This window comes from Larus michahellis, chromosome 1, assembly GCF_964199755.1.
Source record: "Larus michahellis chromosome 1, bLarMic1.1, whole genome shotgun sequence".
In the NCBI taxonomy this organism is placed as follows: domain Eukaryota; kingdom Metazoa; phylum Chordata; class Aves; order Charadriiformes; family Laridae; genus Larus; species Larus michahellis.
In genome coordinates, this window is record NC_133896.1 from 188,342,810 (window position 1) to 188,361,702 (window position 18,893).

Here is an 18,893-nt window from a genome sequence, read left to right on the forward strand (position 1 = left end):
TCCAGCCCCCTAATCATCTTTGTAGCCCTTTGCCATACCCTTTCCGGCAGTTCCCTCTCCTTCTTGAACCGGGGAGCCCAGAACTGGAGTGTTCAAGGGACTCATGTTGGTCTGCAAACCCCAGCCTCCGGCCGAACATCCCTGCCGGCTCGCAGGCCGTGGGGTTTCCCCCCCGGCCCGGCCCGGCCCGGCGCACCTGCACCGCCCGCCGGCCCCCCTGGGCGGGCCGGGCCGGGCCGGGCCGTGGTGCCACCTCCTCCTCCCGCCCCCTCCGCCTCAGCCCCCAGCCCGGGCGGGGTATAAGAGGCGGCGGCGGCGGGGCCGGGCCGCCCATGTTGGCGGCAAGAGGCTGGGGCGGCAGCGGTGGTGGGGCACCCCCGCCCGCCGCCGCCATGAAGTCGCCTCAGGCCCAGCGGCCGGCGGGTCAAGGTGGGAGCGGGTGAGGGGGGGGCGCGGCGGGACCCTTTCCCCTTCCCTCCGCCGGGGTGTGGGTGTGGGCTCGGGATGCTGGGGGAGGGGGCTGCGGCGGGTGTCCCCTCACAGCGCGGGGGGTCCGGAGGGCGGGCAGCGCCCGGCGGGCCCCTCACGCTGCGGCCGGCAGGGCTGGGGGAGGACGGCGGCGGGGGCCTGGCGGAGGCGCTGGGGGAGTTCGACGCGGTGCTGGCGGAGTTCTCCTGCCCCGCCGGCCGGCGCCGCTTCCACTACGGCGAGCACCTGGAGCGCATGAAGCGGAGGAGCAGCGCCAGCGTCAGCGACGGCAGCGGCCTCAGCGACTCGGAGAGTGAGTGTCCGTCCATCGGTCCGTCCGGCCGTGCCCGTCTCTGGGGCGGGAGTGGGGTGGGTGGGTGAGGGAGGCTCAAAAGCGGGTGTTAAACCAGCCTGTCCCCCTCCTGCCTGAGAGAGGCAGGCACCCTGTGCGAGGAACCCGTGTTAAAAATAATAATAAATAAATCGCGTTTTATTTGCTTTTTTGGGGGTTGGAAGCGGGACGGATGCGGAGTCTGGCCCCGCTGGGTTTGAACAGCGGGGGAGGGGGGGAAGAAGCCGCAGCAAGGTGGGCTCCTGGGCAGACCAGGCTGAAAAACTGGCCCTAGGTAAAGGTCAGGGCTTCCACCAGGCTGCTGGAACACCCAGGCATCCCGGTGTTATAAAAAAATAAAATAATAATAATAAAAAAAATCTCTGGATTTAACGGGGTCCATCCGTTGTATCTCAGTAGCTGAGGAATCAGTTTAGAGACAGTGAACTGAAGTTGTGCTTTCCAGAAGAGACTGAAACTCACCCGGGCTTCTGGTTTAGTGTTATCACTGTTTTGGAGGTGGTAATTTTAAGCTAACTTGTACTGGAGTGTACTAGACGCATAGGAACAGTGCATGCAGAAACTAGTACAAGAAGGGTGGGAAGCTGATACCGACTCATGACCCGCTTTGAGCAAGAAAACATAGAATTGGAACTAAGGTTTTTCTAGTTATCTTGGAAAAAAAGTTTTACCCCTCTTACTTTTTTTTTTTTGCCAGTCAGGGAGAGAAAACATCTTTTCTCTTCCAGACAGTGAGGTTGGAAACTGCTGTTCTCCTCGGGAGCAGTAGACCCAAGGGCTGCTTTGTCAGAAGTAAGTTCTGCTAAAAACAAACAAGCTATACCTATTTTTTTTTTAGATCCTAAACTGTACAGGAGGTTTTAAGATGCTTATCTGCTTTTCAGTTACTTAAAGTTGCTCCTTTTATTTCTGTTGTGCATTTTCGTAAGTTCAGCAACTTACCATGCAGTTCTGTTGATTTAGCACTAAAACATTAATATAATCTTCCTAGTGCTTAAGCTGTGAGAGCATAGCTTCTCCATATTATCGGAGCCCCTTATTCCATCATCATGGGCAGGATTAATTTCATTTCATTGACAGGTAACGTTTTAACTGCCCTGAACTTGGATACCTTTCCATGTAGTGCTTTTGAGTTTGATTTTTTTTCCCTGAAGTCAGTGGAGGTATGTGGATCCAGATGCTGCTATGCTGTTTCGTAATGTAGTGCATGAACCACTCCTTGCAAGTATCTCTTTCCCTCTGAGGGAAGTTTAGAAATGCACACCCAATTTAGGCTGGACACCAGCCTTTTGGATGGCAGAGGGTGCATAAGGTGAGGTCTGCCTTTACTGCATCAGACTAATGAACTATGTGAGCCGTGTTGTAAATCCAAGTCTATTATTAACTGCAGCAATACAGCCCTAGTGTTGCTCTTTCTTGTGCAGTCTTCAGTGTTGTAATACATTAACCTCTCACATACTTTTACCACACATGAGACACTTAGAAAATCTTCATTCCATCAATTTATCTAGTGAAATAATTTATTGTTGAGAAAGCAAGAAAAAAGCCAAAACAGTATCAAGAACTTTGTCTTCTTGCATGGATAAAGACATCTGTAGTTGCTTAGTATATCTGCTGTGGTTCAGAAAACTTAAATCCTGAACAGAGCTTAAAATAGCTAGCTTGTTTAGGATGGACAGGAAGGGCGTTTTGAGCAAGATGGTGTTCTCTGACAGGGCAGGAGGCCTGGTGAGAAACAACGTGCTCATGCAAATTGGCAGACAAGATCTTCAGGAAGATCTGGGAAATAAAAGTCGGTGTCAGAAATCTGCACTGATTTAGGCTGAAGGCATTAACAGGATAGCAGGATAGACAGGGTTTGATGGTTCTGTAAAAGTCCTTAAGGATCTTGTAAGAGGAACTTGTCAAGCTCCCAAATCCTGTCCTGTGCTGGGGTTCTTCCCTTGGTGGTGCATCATGTGAAAAGTGACTCTGGAAAAATCAGAAGTCACCAACTTCTGGAAACTGGCATATACTGGATCAGGAGGTGCACTAAGAGTGCTCTGTTGGCGTCCAACAGTGTCAAGCATATGAGGATATGTCTAAGGGAAGGGAAACGGAAAGTTAGCTGGCTCTCCTCATTTCTCAGAACAGGCCCAGTAAAACTCTTATTCCTAAAGGCGTCCTTCAGCATGGACAACTTCTTATTTTGAAGTTATAGTAGGATTGGAGAGGAGTTGCAGATTTATAAAGAACTCCTTTTATAAAACAGGCTCCAGTGTCTGATGTAATACAGCTACACTCCCAACATCTATTTTAAGAACAGAATTCTTACCCAGGCTCTTTTTGTTCAAACTCAGGCTTTTCTTCCCCCTAGGTTCACGTTCCCTTTGGTCTCTATCATTTAGTGCAGATGTAGTGCTGAATTCATGACCTCGCTTTTCCCATGGTAGTGCTTAGGCTAAACATTGCTGCAGGATGAAGGACAAACTGGGCTGAAAGAGCAAGTTCTGACAGCAGGAATCTGTAGCAACCCAACAGAAATTCCAACAATATTATATCTGCAGATAGTTTGAATGATCCTCTTGTTCATGAAGACTCTTTACGTCTTTGCAAAATCTTGTTATCCAGAGCCAAGACTATTTGAAGTACACTTTGTCATGTATGTACAAAACAGTTCACACTATTATATTTTGTCTCTTCTTGTTTGTTGGTTAATCTAAGCGTCCTAACTCATGTGATGTGGCTGAAGGTTAGGCGTATGTGTCTTTTGGCCACTCCTGCAGTGATGTCTTTTGATTCTAGACTGTAAAGGGGAGGTAACATTTTAAACCATTGCAACTGTTTGTTTCGGGGCCCCTGAATCAGTCTTAAATTCAACTTTATGGGAAGCCGGTGACCTGTGTCAAATGGTCATACTCAAACAGTACTGTTTTGTAGTATGGTAAGGAAAGACTTTCCTTTCCTGGGACTTCTGCCATGAGGATGAGCCCATTTAATTTAACAGAAGTATTTACAGAAGATTTTTATTGATATACTTAATCCTGGAAATATTGCTTTTAACCCAAAAATCCCCTCTTGAGGGACCTAGCTCCAAAAGTACTACCTGAAATTCTTATATTACATATTTCAGGCTTGTAAGAAAAAAAAAATAAGAATTTGAAGACACTACTGTGGAAAATGGGCATTATAGTACTTGGCTCTCCCACAACTTGTCCTGTTATTTGACTAAATGATCTTTGGACAAGGCCTGTCTTGGCTGTGGTTAAGCATTGTACCTAACACAATGGACTCTAGACCTTACAGTAATAGAAAGGCTCGCATGTGCAGATGTTCGTGATGATCTTAGTTCTTGGCCCACAAGTATTACATTAACCACAACAGCTGACTAGGTCAGTGCTGGAAATCATGATGCAACTGCTGACTTACTCCAGCAGGCATTCTTGAGTTGCTGGGCTGTGAGTGAGTACCAGTTATGTTTCAACTTGATGTACTCAACCGAATCGAAGTGTAACAGCTTTGTACTTTAGGTTATTAATCGTGCTGAAACTTCTAAGCTGAGGAATACCTTATAGCTCTTTGCAGCATATGTTGGTTGTCATAAAATAGGATTTGTGTTAAGAGTGCTGTGCTGGCAAAAGTCACTAGTGCAGTTGTAGTTACGTTGATGAACTCTTACAGATATCATTTGCTGATGTGCTGGAGGAAGCTTGCAAAGTGTGAACTTGACCATGTATGTTGTATGTCCACTCAGTGCATTGTGCTAGTACAGTGGCATGGCTAGTACATGGCAATGTCAGGACAGCCTTCCAAGCTTAGGCTTAGGATAATGAATAGAAAGTTGGACTTTGAGGGGTTGTGAAGGGAAGCACTCTAACATTTCTTGTGCTAAAGCTATGACACCACCAGAAAGCTAAACGATGATCTGTTGTTGTGCTCTCAGAAATGTTTCACACTTGTAGCTCCAGATGTGTTTTCTTGAGGCAGGTTCAACTTCCAGCCTCTCTGTTAAAAGCACTGCAAAATAAATGTCTTCATTCAATTCTTGCACTCATACAGCCTGCAGTGTATCTTCATAGTTATTTTTAGGAGTGTGTAAATGTTTTCTGACAAATACCTCCTGGCTTTTAAACACAACAAAAGACCTTGAGTGGATCTAGAACTCTTAATTTTATAATTTCAAAATCAAACAGGTGCGGGTCAACTACAGGATTGCGCAGTAGCTGTTAGCACCCAGTGCCTGGTGTAGCGTAAGCATTTGTGGTTATGTGCCATGGATGTCTCTGCGTGGTTGTGCCAATGCCTCCCCTATCTAGAGATGAAGCATAAGCCACTGTTAATACTGCAGCACCCATCCTGAAAAGCCTGCTTGCATTTGCAATCTTTTATAGAGAAGGTGCAGAAAAAGGCAAAAGAAATTATTGAAGAAATAAAATAGTTTCCGAATGACTAAATAGACTGTGATTGTCAGCCCAAAGGAGAGATTGACTTGGGTGGGGACAAGCTAGTCTTCCAGAAAATCTTAAGTGACATTAGGAAAGTGACTGCTACCTCACCCAGTATGAGGAAATCAAATTAAACCAGCATGTTTCAGAGAAATAAGAGGAGCCATTTCTTCTCATGGTGTATCGTTAAACTGTAAAACCTATTGCCTTAAGGTATCGTGGATGATAAAAGTTTACATACTCAAAAAATAACTAGGTAAAATCATGATGGGAGGGACAGGGCCATCGGGGACTGCTGTAGGCTAAGATGCATCTGCTGTCTTAGAAAAAGTATTGATCTGTGCATCACTAGAACCTGGTAGAGTTTATCTGGGAACTATCAGTTCTGTGGCAGCACCACTCTTAAACTCTTCTATAGGCATCTGCTATGAGATATGTGATAGATTAGCAGCAAAGATGGTCTTAACAGCAAATCCCAGTATTACATGATGAAGAGGAGAATATTTTAAGGAGGTAGACTGTTACTGCAAACTTCTAATGGCCTGTCTCTATCCAGAAGGCAATACAATATTTATAAAGAAAAAATGAAGTGAGACTCATGGAGAAATTACCTTTTATTAAATCATCTGAGAAATAATGTTTTATTAAATTACTGATACATTCGAAAGGAAGAAAACCCAGAAGTTTCAGGTGCGTAGGCTTCTCTCCTGGTATTTCAATTTAATGAGAAATGTGCTTTTTTGTAAGAGTTCCTGTTCTTACCTCTCCAGCATACCTGTTTCTCTTACACTTTAGAAGGGAAGCATTAATAAAGGGGAAGGTTGGAGTTGGAAACGCCGCCTCACAGATAAGTGTGGTGGGGGAGTGGAAAGGTAGGCTTTGTATATGATGAGAAGGCACGCTTGTATATCTGCATTTCAGGCTTCCTAGCTAACTTCCTTTTAACTATGTGATTTGAAATCTTTTAAATCATGAAGCCTAGACATATAGAAGATAGTGAAAAGGTGTGATTTTTGTGTCAGTGTTGAAACAGATGTTTGTTAGCTTGGCAAAAACAAAAAAAAACACCCAACTAACGCAGCCGAGTGTAACTGTGATTATGACAAAAAGAAACACTATCCTTGAGGGCTGCAACATATGTATTGTGAAACAAGCTCTTTGCATCATGAATGTTTCTTGCTTCTACTGTTGGCATTAGAAATTCCTGATTTTATCTTGTTTATTATTTTAACAAGTAGGCTATGTTCTCCCTAGGAATGAGTTGTGCAGTCTGTTCATTAAATGCTGAACTATTGTTTTATAATAAATCTATGGCTTGTAGAGGCTTACGTGGAATTTTAAAGCTCCTCTCTGAAAAATTTTGAGATGTGATTTATTTTTTCCTCTAAAAACTTTCTCCACTGAAAACTGCAGTAAAAATTTTACCCACTCTAGTGCTCTTTAAAATTGTATCCTGAACTACGGTACTAGAAAGAGCATAATATTAAAGAAGTCAGACAGCTGAACTCTTCCATTGTCTGTTTTTAAAATGAAAAGTTTGAGGTTTTCCTCCTTCAGTTATTACTGCCCAGAACCTTTCAATTACTCATTTCATGGGGACATTCTATATTTACATGGTATTGCCATGGTTTTTCTTTGTGGTTTAACCATATAGTGGAACAGCAAAGGTCAATACTAACTACAGATTACTTTGCCAAAGTAAAATACACCTATATTTATTCCAAACCCCTAATTTTGCAGCTACTGGCTTAGTTTGACTCACGTAAATCAACTCAGGAGCTTAACTCTCAGTTTTTAAGGCCCTTTTTGAAAGAGATAGTTTGAGTGTTTTGTTAAAATAGCTAAAGGGGCATAGTCTATATATGCACACAGGCAGTAGAATGAAGATACCAAGTGAAAAAATAAGTAATGGATGATAGATGAACTTGTGTGGTGGTGTGTGAGAGGGGCTGGATGAGGAAGGACAGCAGTGATGAGAGATCCTTGGCATCAGCCTCTGGCTATTGAATTGCAGGGGATGTTGCGTTTGTGTGGCAGCGGAAATCTTCCAAGGGCCATTATTGGAGGTGAATGAGCAAATCTTGGCTGTGGCAGCTGGTAGAAAGCAAGGACTAATGCGTCCTTTTCCCAGAGCTTTCTGCCCTACAGCCACGCTTTGCCAAAGCAGATATTTTTGTGCGATGGGTATCGCAAGTATGTTTTTTTAACAGCACATCGTTTTCGGCAGTTATAATGACCTTGATGGTGGAGTCAATGCATTCCTCCTCCCATCACCAGAATTTCTGCTGCTTGGTGGCCACAGCCAGTAGCTAAAGTATGTTTTTGCTTTTTGAGAAAGATAAATGTTGATATTTTCCTGAAAATACTAATTTTACAATCCATCAGAAGATGACACTGTTTTGCAAAAACATTTCACCTTTTGAAACTGGAAAAAAAACCTTCAGGTATTTAAAGCAACAGTTCTGTCTTATTTTCTCTTTGCCTGGTTGTAAATATTTCCCAGCATAAGGCTTGTGGAAGCCAGTATGAAATAATGTTTTTTTGGTCTCTATACATTGCGAGGTGAGCGGTCAGTACTTTCAACTGCTTATAGAAGAAGTATGGAGAGAAAAACCACAAAAAGAATCAAAGGTGACTGGTAGCTCGGTACATGGATATGAATAAAAAGAATTGTGTGAAAAGTTTGTGGCCAATTTAAGTGGCTTATTAAAGCTTTCATAATTTGAGTTGCCCTCACAAGCATTCACAAAAAGAACACTTTATTCCAGCTATATATAAGAGCAACTGGAGCTTTAAATTTGGTGTATGGGGATTGGTTTGTAATACACATTCCCAGCGTCACTGCACTTAGTGTCTGCATACTAGTAGCATAGACACCACATTAAAAGTACGCTCTGTTTTGTAGCTGTTGTTCCCTGGATTATTTTTTTATTAATTCAACTAGCTCTAAAGCCTTTAAAATATGAAATCATTTGGAAGTTCTCGCTTTGCTGTTTTCAAATACACTGCCTGGAAAGTGTTCTGTCTTTTGATGGTCTGTTCCGTCAGTGTTTCAGTGAGTTGTAGTCTTGGCTACAGGTCTGTTTGTGTGAGGCATTACGAGATACTTGGCTTTTTTGTGGTGGTAGGGGCTTTCTTCTGAACAGCTGGAATTTTCCATTCTAAATTTCATGGTCATTGGGATTTGCATCTTGGCTGGAAAGAAATGTGGTTTTAGTTGAAATTTGGTCTATAAACTGGAATTTTATCATCCCTTTAGTTGTTATTTCACTCCATTAATGTACGGGGTTTGTGTTGTGTAGCACAACACTGATGACACATCACTGCAGAACAGTGTCAGATTTTTTTACCCCTTTAGGTTGTTTTTTTGGGAGCTACTTTTAAAATTGCTTATTTTCCCATTTTTCTATCTAAAACTATCTCAATTCTGCATTGTATTCCTCAAATCTTTCTAATATCTGAAGTTTTAATTAGGCTGGGTTTGATCTGCTCAGGTTTAGAGAGGAGAACAGGCACTTAAGAGTGAAGATTAAAAAAAAAAAAAAAAAACAACAAACAAACACACAACCAAAAACTAGTATGGAGAAGCATACCACCCTTTCTGAAGAAGAAATACCAACTGGTGGCTGATTTGGGCAAGCAGTAGTCCCAGGTAACAGGTGTCACTCACATCATTGCTCACGTTCGCACAGAGCTGCAGGTAGCATGTGCATATGCTGGAAGAGGTTGCCAGGTGATGGTGGAGCAAACTGAAAGACCCCACTACGGTGGGTCACCATGCTTGTGAAAGAGGAAAATATTCTGGGGTGAAGCTTGTAGCACAAGCTTCTTCAGTGTGTGTTGCAGCAGAGGTAGGCTTGGAAGCTAGCGCAGAAGAAACAAATAGACAGCTGAGGAAACATCTGACAGGCTTAGATGCAGTTGTCCTGCCTGGCCTGATTTCACACTGTACCTGTATACTCCTGTGGAAGGTGGGTTTATGCTGGTGAGGGCTCCAGGCTAGAGGAGATGAGGTGTGTAGACACATGCTCTTCTTCCCAAAGATAGGAGGAACTTACGGTAGAGGAGTGGTCAGCTGGGGGATGGTCCCTGTTTGATATTTGCAGACATCATGGTGATGTTCAGTGAAGGTGCAGATGTGCAGATCTTGGTAAGGTGAGCCGTGGTCCTGTCCCCTTTTTGCTAATTCAGCAGCATACCTGAGGCAGTCATCTCCTGGCACAGCACATGGGACGGGTGTCCAAGGAAGTGTGACAATTCTGACTTGGATGGCCTTAATGCAGTGTAACCACCTCCTATGCTGGGGCTCCAAGGACAAATGCTACATGTGCTGCAGGTAGGCAACATTGCTGCCCTCAATGATGGCAGTGGTAGTCACCACGCTGTATAATAAGACATACATTTATTTTCCTAGGACATGTGACAAATAAATGGAGACTGTTGCCATGTTCATATTACAACGGTTTCTTTTTGTAGAACTACAGTTTTCAGGTCACTGGCTCAAAACTGCAGGAACCAGCGGTTTTAGTGTCTCCAACACAATGACAATTCCTCCTTCCAGTGGAGCCATGACTAATACTTTGTGTGCACTGTGCATCATGGAACTCTCTCTTTATGAAAAGAGAAAAAATAAAGATCATTTTATTGAAAGTTAAGGCCTTGTCTAAAATCCAAGAACATCAGAACAGTATTGGAACCTTTCCTGTTGCTTTCCATGGCGTATAAAAGCTTTCTTTGAAAGACCACCTAAAATAAGATTGCAGAACATCTTGTGTACAGATTTACTGCTTTGTGAACTCCAGAGAGTTACAGAATAAAAGAAAATTAAAAGATGCTGTACAGGTTCTCTAGAACACAAGACTGAAGCAGCAGAGTATGGAGAAATGGGTGAGTTTGCTTCAGGGATGAAGACAGTGCTGAATATCTTCTCTGTTCTGGGGGACTGTCTTTGTCCTGGAGCTCTTTATACAGCTTTTAAAATAGCTTTTGAAAAATTCAGGTAATTTCTCAAACTAATTTGAATTTCAAACTAATTCAGAATTTCCCAGAATATTGTGAATTGAGCCAGTCCTACCAGGCCTAATGTAGTGGGTGTGGGATGATTGCCATTCCTGTAGTATTTTCCAAGTGATGCTGATTCCAGGGGAAGCTGACGCTTCCCTTACGGGGGCGGGTGGGGGGGTGAGGATTTGGTCTAGGGCTGCTTGCTTTTTAACAGTAGGTGTTGTAACAGCCTTCACACGATAGATGATTTATTTGTCACTCTGGCTTTAAAGTCCGTAAATTTGAGTTCTACAGATGTTGAAGCCAATGTAGGAAATGTCCCACTTCTCTCTTTTTAATTGTATTGCAAAATAGCAGAAAGTGTTAATTTTACTTTAATATAACTTTTTTACAGGTGCAGATTCACTCTACAGAAATAGTTTCAGTCTCAGTGATGAAAAGCTTAACTCTCCAACTGCATCTATGCCAAGCTTGCCATCTCCATCAGTAACTCCATGTAAAGGTAAACTTAATTTTAACTATTGGCATTTCTTCCTAATTCTCAGCTCTCTAGGCTTCTTTCTGTGAGCCAGGATTCACATGTGTGCATTGACTTCTTTTTTTTATAAAAATGACAAGAAAACTAAGAATTACTGTTAAGCACACTGCAGATTTAAGTATTATTGTCTTGATTATAAATAGAAGTAGCACAATGCACCCACACTTCTTTGCAGGTGACCTGGCAACTCTTTTGATTCTGAAACACCAAGCTAAAGAAAATAACTTTTTTTTTTGGTTGATGAGGAATCATGGTACAACTTACAGCATATTTCACTTAAAAGAAAAAACAAGTTAAGAATTAGCTTAAGCAACTAAGTAACTTAAGTGTCCTGTCTATATACAGAAATATTTAGCCTGAATGCAGGGGTGCAGTAGGTGACTTCTCCAAAACCATATGCTCCCATTGAAGTTAACACAGTTAGTGGGGTCCATATAAACCCTGCACTGCTGATACAAGCATGTACTAGTAATTCCTTCCTCCTTTGTACCTTTGCTGTTTCAGAGTGGCATCTGTCTTGCAGCTGATCTAATTCCTCAGGAGCTTGTTTCATTTAGTTTAACTTAGATTAACTTTGGCGTAGATGTATAAATAAATGAACAGATATACCTAGACACTACATGGTACTTTCATTCCAACTAGTCTTCTCAGATGCATGCTCAAGAGCTTTTCACACTTTCCTGTCGCTTCCACATTGGCCAGTCACAAAAAAGTAAAATGCCTTTTCTTTTTTCTCATTAGCATGATACTAGGGAGAAATGATGAGTAATAGTTAATAAGAAGTAGCAAAAAAAAAAAAAGTTCAGTTAAACTGGCAGGAAACACTTGTCAAGGAATTACACTAAAGGTCAAGATGCTCTTCCTGATGAGAAGACAAAAAGACAGAAATAGAGTTGGAACCAGCTTGGAATAGACCGCAGAAATGCGATAAGGGAGCCACTGGCAGTAAAACTAGATTGAATGGAACCAGTGGTGTTCTCAGGAGTGGGAATTTAGGTGGATGTTCGGATCCAAATTTATAGTGTATGGACCAAGATCAAAGGATCTGACATCAGAGCAAACCAGTGATACCGGGATGATTTAAGAGGGTTAGGTTTGGGTAGGACTGGGAGCTAACTGGGTGGGGTTTGATTAGGGCCATGAATGCAATATCTGAATACATGCGATAAGGACTCCCACAGTAGCAAGGACATGAATTAGTTGACGTAGCTTTTTTTCTCCACTTCAGCCTCTGCTTTTTAAGGAAACTGAAGAAGAGGATTGCTTTGCCTCTGACAAACAGTAAAAACTAGACTTTTAATTCAGTCTCCCCCTGCTTTCTAAGAGTGCATTTGGACATTGCAGCAACCTTATCGCACTTACCTGAAACCAATCCACGGCACCTTTGATACCACTGAAAATGATCTGGGGGGATTGTGTGGTTCCAGTGTTTCTTTTGGCCAGAGAAATATGGCATGGCTGAGCAGTATTTAACTGTTTCTTATTTTACAGCAAAGCTCGGAGACACAAAAGAACTGGAAGACTTCATTGCTGATCTTGACAGAACACTAGCAAGTAAGTAGATTTTTGTTAGTAGGCTGCTTCTCACTTGGTAGCAATCATTTTATATAATGTGGCTTCATTTTAGTTTGCTAGACTAGACCTATGGATCATTCGGTGGATAAAAAGGTAAAATAGACTAAATTCTAGTCTTTGCCTGAATGTCCAAGGTATGCAGTTTAGTTTGTGTGACAAAGGCTGTACTCAGTGAACTCTGGTCCCCACCTCTGAGGCAGCTGCAATTCACCCCTCCCTGACAGCATATAGATCAAGTAAACATCACTTGCTTAAATGCTCAAAACTCAGCTAAAACATGGGGGTTTGTTTCTTCATTGTAAATCTGAGTAACTGTAAGGGAGGGAAACCTTTTTATTCTAGAATTTGATTTATGAAAGAATTAAGGAGCAGCCATCTGTATCTATAGACTTAGATTAAATGTCAAAATCTTGTTTGTGCTTGTCTTTACCAGGAACGGAACTTAGATCACATTTTCTGTCACTATCTAGAAATTGTATTTTCCAGTTATGGTACTAGGTTCTTCATTATGATTTTTAAAGAAAACCAACAAGAACAAAAAAAAAAAATCCACCCTCCTATCTCCAACCACGTACTCTGCCTATTCTTTCTGCTTCTTCCTGTGCTGTTATGGACATGATACATTTTTTGTGGTATGGAACCAGACTATAGAGCCCAAAACAACAAATTCTAGGACTAGACCTAAATAGCTGCATGAACAAAACTCCCCTAATAAACTATGAACTGAGAGTTTCTTGTATTCATTAGGTGTTTTCCCTTCCCTCTACTTCTTGAAGCCTTGGCCATCTGCCTTGGACTTAAGACAGCTGCCCTTATGAGCTTCCTACTTCCCTGTCATCTTACTTGTGGCTTAATCCCGGTTTCACTTCTCTTACTTAAAATATATTTCTAGTTTCCTGACTTCTGTCGTGGATGTATGCTTGAGCCAACTCCATCTTTACCACTGAAACCTATTTGACTGCCCTTCTGAAAAACCTTCTGAGTTTTTGAAGGTTTGTGTAGAGCAAGAAAACCCCAAACCAGCAAATATGGTCACAAATATACGTTGCTGTATCTTGCACAGCGCGACTGCATATGGTATATAGGTTTCATTGTCCCCTTGCAAGGTACATTGAAGGTGAGGGTGCCACCTGCTGTGGTGGGTTTGAGGGTTTTTGTTGGTTTTGGGTTTTGGGGTTTTTTTTTAACCTGACTAAGCAAATCTCTAGTGATTTCAGCGGAGTCTCACTTATAGAGTGCCATTTGTCTTGCAGTGATACACTATCACACAGAAAGTCTGAGGAAAATGTCCAACTGCCATCTGATATTTTATCATCATGTTTTTAAGGAGTTGTATTTATATGCTTGAGGTTACACAGAACTCTGTACAGGTGCCTTTTCAAGCCTAATGCACTCGTTAGAACAGTAGTTGCCTTGATTTTTTACACACTAACCTTTTGGCTCTCATATTAATTTAAAAAGGCATAATTTTGGCCTGTCGGGCAGTCTAGCATGCTGGGCATAGATAGGGTGTCTGGTATTTCAACAACATGCGATCTTATTTAATATAGAACTCAATGGTCTTCCTTGTTTTGTATTTCCAGGTATGTGAAATGAATCTTTGGCATTGTACTTGCCTATGAATGTCATCTGAAGGATAAGTGACATCACTCACCGAGAACTGCTGCCCTTGTCTGATAACTGTGCTACCCCAGATATTCACCTTCTGAACATAACCTTTGTCAAATCCTATAAGTATTTAGCTGGCAACATCAGTTTTGTTACTTTGCAGCAGATGGAATAGGATAACTTAAGTGTTGCAGCTGTATTTTGCTTTAAACTATAGCTTGGATTTTAATTTAAAGTTGCTTTTATGAAAATATATTTGTAATTTTATATAGTTGAGAACTTTTAATGCTTTTTTTCCATTATAATATATTTTTGTATGCAAATAAACCCTGAACCTGGAATCTGGATGTCTGAAAGTTTCATATGAACACGTGAACTCTGAAACATAAGTACAAATTAAGCTCTTATTGAAAACATCAAGCTTTAAAATATCTGATAAGGATGTATTTCCTGTTAGGCAAAATGTGTTATGCTGGCTTCACGTGGAACTTAATATTTTTCTTTTCAGGTTGCTTAAATAGGAGAATTTTGTACTACGTAAAAATAATACAGTCAGGAAAATAATAAAATTAATTGGTCAAACTGTTACTTCAGACTTGCTTTAATACAAATGAAATAACACTGACTTAGTACAGATTTGAACAGTAACATCTATTTCAAACCTTAGGTAAAAGCTAGCTTGAAAATTCATTCATTCTACGTATGAAGTACGAGTTGGGAGGTCAGACATTTAGGCCTATGGGTTTAAAGGTGTGGAGATCCTGTAGCACCCAGAAAACACTTGTCTGGATGTTTCTGATACCAGCCCTTTGAGTCCGGCAGCCTACCACTATGAAAAGACTTCCTGGCTATTGGTGTTACGCTGAAAGAGTGGAAGGTGAACCTGTGTTTTTACAAGGAACCTGATTCTTTCCGTGTGCATCAGCTGCTGGAGATGTCATTGTGGGAGCTCTCCTCCAGCTGCTGCAGGCATTACACTCGGTTCTGCTGTCTGAGCTGCTTATGCAATGGCTCTCTAATCTGTTCAGACCAAGTCAGCTGGGCTTGTTTAAACTCCAGGTCGTCTTTTGACCAAAGCCGGGCCAGTGGGCAGTTACATAAGTGGTCTGGATGTTGTGCCTCCTTGGTCTGTTGTCTTCGCTGAGCCCATGGCACGGTGACCACCCAATTGCTTAGGGCCCTTAAACCATGGACTTGGACCCATCTTCTGCAGCTAGGGGAAAGTCTACTGTGTATTTGCTGATGGGAACCCCATGAGGATGACGGAAATCCATCTCCCTGCTTTGGATTTTCAAAAAAAATTGACCAAAACATTTGGGTCTTGTTAAACATCATATGATTTTTCCAGTTTTAGTCATTGGTAAGAAAACGTAATTCTGAACCAGGTACATCTTAATCAGTCTGAAACAACCTTGAGGTGGTTGTGTGGGGTTTTTTTTTTCCTCCTTTCAGGTAGAAGGGCAATGTAAGGTGGTGGAGTATTTTTCTGAAGAGGAAAAACTGCCTTCAAGGTCTTACGAGGAGCAGCTGAGGGAGTTGGGGATGTTTATCCTGGAGAAAAGGAGGCTGAGGGGAGACTTTATTGTGCTCTACAACTACCTGAAAGGAGTTGTAGAGAGGTGGGGGTCGGTCTCCTCTCCCAAGTAACAGGCAATAGGACAACAGGAAATGGCCTCAAGTTGCGCCAGGGGAGATTTAGATTGGATATTAGGAAAAATTTCTACACCGAAAGCATTGTCAAGCATTGGAACAGGCTGCCCAGGGAAGTGTTGGAATCGTCATCCCTGGAGGTATTTAAAAGACGGGCAGATGTTGTGCTTAGACATATGGTTTAGTGATGGTTTTTGTCAGAGTTAGGTTGATGGTTGGACTCGATGACCTGAAAGGTCCCTTCCAACCTTGGCAATTCTATGATTCTAATGTTTCTTACCCCAGGTTCGGGGGTAAATTGTCTCTTTAAACAGAAAAGGAGTGAACTGATTCAGGAGGGTGAAGTTTTGTGTTGCTCTAGGTGAACTCTAAAGTCTGTGAAGGAAGGTGGTATGGCTCAAGTACAAGACAGTAAGGAGCTTCTGCATGCTTTTGGACCTTCTCAGAGGCTCCTGCGCAGCAGGAAACCCATTTTGAGCCGCAAGGTAGGCTTGCCCTGGCAAAGCCAGAGCATTATGGAAAGTCACTGCTGCTAGACGATAAACACAGAGGAGAAAATCCTCCTTTTGGCTGCCTCTGTGAAAATGAGAGGGGGGCCTGGCCCTTCTCCCTGGTCCCAGACGCGAAGGGATATGTTGGCGTGCAAAGCCAGGGAGGGGGATTCCTTTGGCTGGCGTCGGATTTGCTGTGACGTAGGGAGGGAGGGACATCGTGCCTTTCAGCAGGAACAGAGGGAAGAGGAACCAGGAGAGCGGAGCCAAGCTCACGCTTTTCTTTTAAGAAGTGTCATTAGCGTAAGGTATGTTTTTAAAGTTGCTTGAATAGCAGCAGCAGCAGTTTGGGCCGGATTTCTGCATTTTAATGCTCTTCAGTAGGGTGAACGATGGAGTGGTGGTGAATGACGGATGTTACTGTCCTGAAGGCAGAATACCCCGACTAAGCATGTGTTAAATAAGCCAAGAGTTTCAGAGGAGGCCACCCCAAGCGATGGCGAGGTACAGGGGAGATGGACAGCTGTTTGCTCCTCTGTTCCTCAGATGGGATTGTTTGAGGTATTGGGTGTCAGTTTTTCCACTTTCCCTCTGCACGTGCAGTTGTTGCTTGATCCCGCCAAACACTCTGGGCCTATTGGAGATGGGAGGTGCACAGGCAAACTGTTGAATTTTGCATTTTGTGTTTTTTATGCGTGTGCTTCCACAACCATCTCTGGAGGATCCAGCATGTCCAGAGCATCAAGACACATATGGCTCCAGCCTTGGCAGAGACAGGCGTCTCCTTGCAGCCAAAGGGTGTCACAGAAGTCTCACAAGCCTGGTGGGGGTTGGTGCTGCTCTCCCATCCTTGGCTTGAACCACCTCAATGGGTTTGGGCTAATTCTCTCAGGTGCCATGGGGAGCGGGACGGTGATGGAGCCTGAGCCGCGTCGTCCCCCCAGTGCAATGTGGGCAGCATCCTTTGGCAGCTGCCGACGTCCTCATCCATGGAAGTCCTTTGCTTTGGTGGGTGTGAGTCAGAGCCCAAGGCAACAGAGGTGGTTTTGTCTTAATTCATTATCGCAGCACACCTGCGCCAGGCAGAGAGGGGACACGCACACAAACAAGGCTCGTGCAACTTTGGTAGTTGGACTCGGTGATCCTTATGGGTCCCTTCCAACTTGAGACATTCTGTGATTCTATAATCAGTACTTAAAGTTGGATGTCTCCCTTTATAGAGTGATATCACCAAATTAGCACAGTGCTTCGGAATGGCAATACTTTGTCCTTACGGACACCCAGTGGTGAAGATTTTTCCAGTATAGGCAAAGGTTTAAAGCAAGGCGTGTTCCTCATTTGGTGTAATGTCAGCTGGGGATGGAGTTGGGGATTAAGTCGCCATCTGTTTGGGTTTTTTAATCTCATTTATGCATGAACAGGTGGAGACTTCTGCTTGCTTATACAGCAGTTCTGGAGATCATCGGCTGCAAAATCTGGGAGTGTCTTCGGTGGAGCTGTTGATCTGAATTCCCTCCCTTTTGTTACGCTCAATTTTGAACATCTTGCTGTGTCAGAAGGAAGGCACTAAAGTAGATGTCATTTCATGGGAGTATGCTTATGATTTAAGTTCATCATCTCATTACATATGGCACTGAAAAATGCATTGCTGAGAAAAGTTCCTGCCATACTCTGGCCCCAGCGAGCATTGCTGGAAGCTGCACTGTCCTTATGGACCAGCCTAGCTTTTTAATTCTTGTTTTGACCTCCCTCTCGTGCTGTGATGCTGAATTTGGATTCAGAAAAGAGTCTCGGCCCTGCCGTGCCAACGCCACGCATCCAGAAATGGAAACGAGGAGCTTAAACTAAGCAGATATGTTGCTGCAACTTCACGTGTGTAAGGTGAGGTGCAACGGTTACTTGCACGTATGCTCTTTACCTATTGTAAATTCAAGGTTAAATGGATTAGTTTAAACCTCCATCACTGCGGCTTGAGCTGATGTGTCTTATCTTGGGTTCGCTATCGACTGCGTGTGTCCTCGGTGCCGTCACCCAGGCTCAGCTGATAGGTGGTAACTCATTAAGCTTGCTAACGTGCTCATTTGTCTGAGCCCTTAATAAGGGAGAGAAGAGACAAAGGAGGGACGACTTTTCTTTTTTCCTGGCTGCGTGTGTGTCCGTAGCCACTACTGATGCACTGACAGCCGGGGGAGTTTTTGGGAGGGAGGAAAACAGTTGCATTGGTGGTGATGGAACTTGCTTATAGGGAAGGGCTCAACCCTGCCGACTCCTACAGCCTGTTGTCCCAACGCCTTCCCCCCGGCTCCTTTGTTGCTGGTATTTGCTTTGCAGTACACGATGGGCGTGGAACTGATTTTCAGCAGGGTTTCCTGATGGGAAGGGTCAGAGAGGGGACAAGAAACCGTGTTCACAGCTTCACAGATTTGTTTAAGCCTTGGGTTCGGTAGTGGATGCTTGCAAAGAGAAAACCCACACAGGGCACTTCTGCCTGCTGGGAAACGTTTGTGTCTGCAAACACGGAATATTTTTTTTTTCAGTTCGCATCATTAATTGTTGCTTTTAGATTGTTGTCCAGCTGCTTCACACCCTGCGTGAAGTGAAAAGAATCCACCAGTGGGAAAGGTCCACCCAGCGCAGGTCTCTGTAGAGGAACTCAGATGGACTCAGAACTCCATCTGAGTTCATCTTGGATGGTGTTCTGCTCAGACATACGCCGTTGACCATCCGAGAGGTATTTGCACCATGCTGGAGCCCATACGTGAGATTTCATTTATCTGAAGATG

At 43.2% G+C, this 18,893-nt stretch overlaps 1 protein-coding gene across 1 annotated transcript; it reads left to right on the forward strand.

Annotated features, from left to right (window-relative positions):
• The first annotated feature begins 291 nt into the window (after positions 1-291).
• RGCC (regulator of cell cycle) lies at positions 292-14,557 on the forward strand. Its single transcript, XM_074564714.1, has 5 exons — positions 292-429; positions 602-781; positions 10,643-10,750; positions 12,278-12,340; positions 13,945-14,557. The coding sequence occupies exons 1-5, from the start codon at positions 333-335 to the stop codon at positions 13,950-13,952; spliced, it is 456 nt and encodes a 151-aa protein (XP_074420815.1). The 5' UTR covers positions 292-332; the 3' UTR covers positions 13,953-14,557.
• Positions 14,558-18,893: the final 4,336 nt, after the last annotated feature.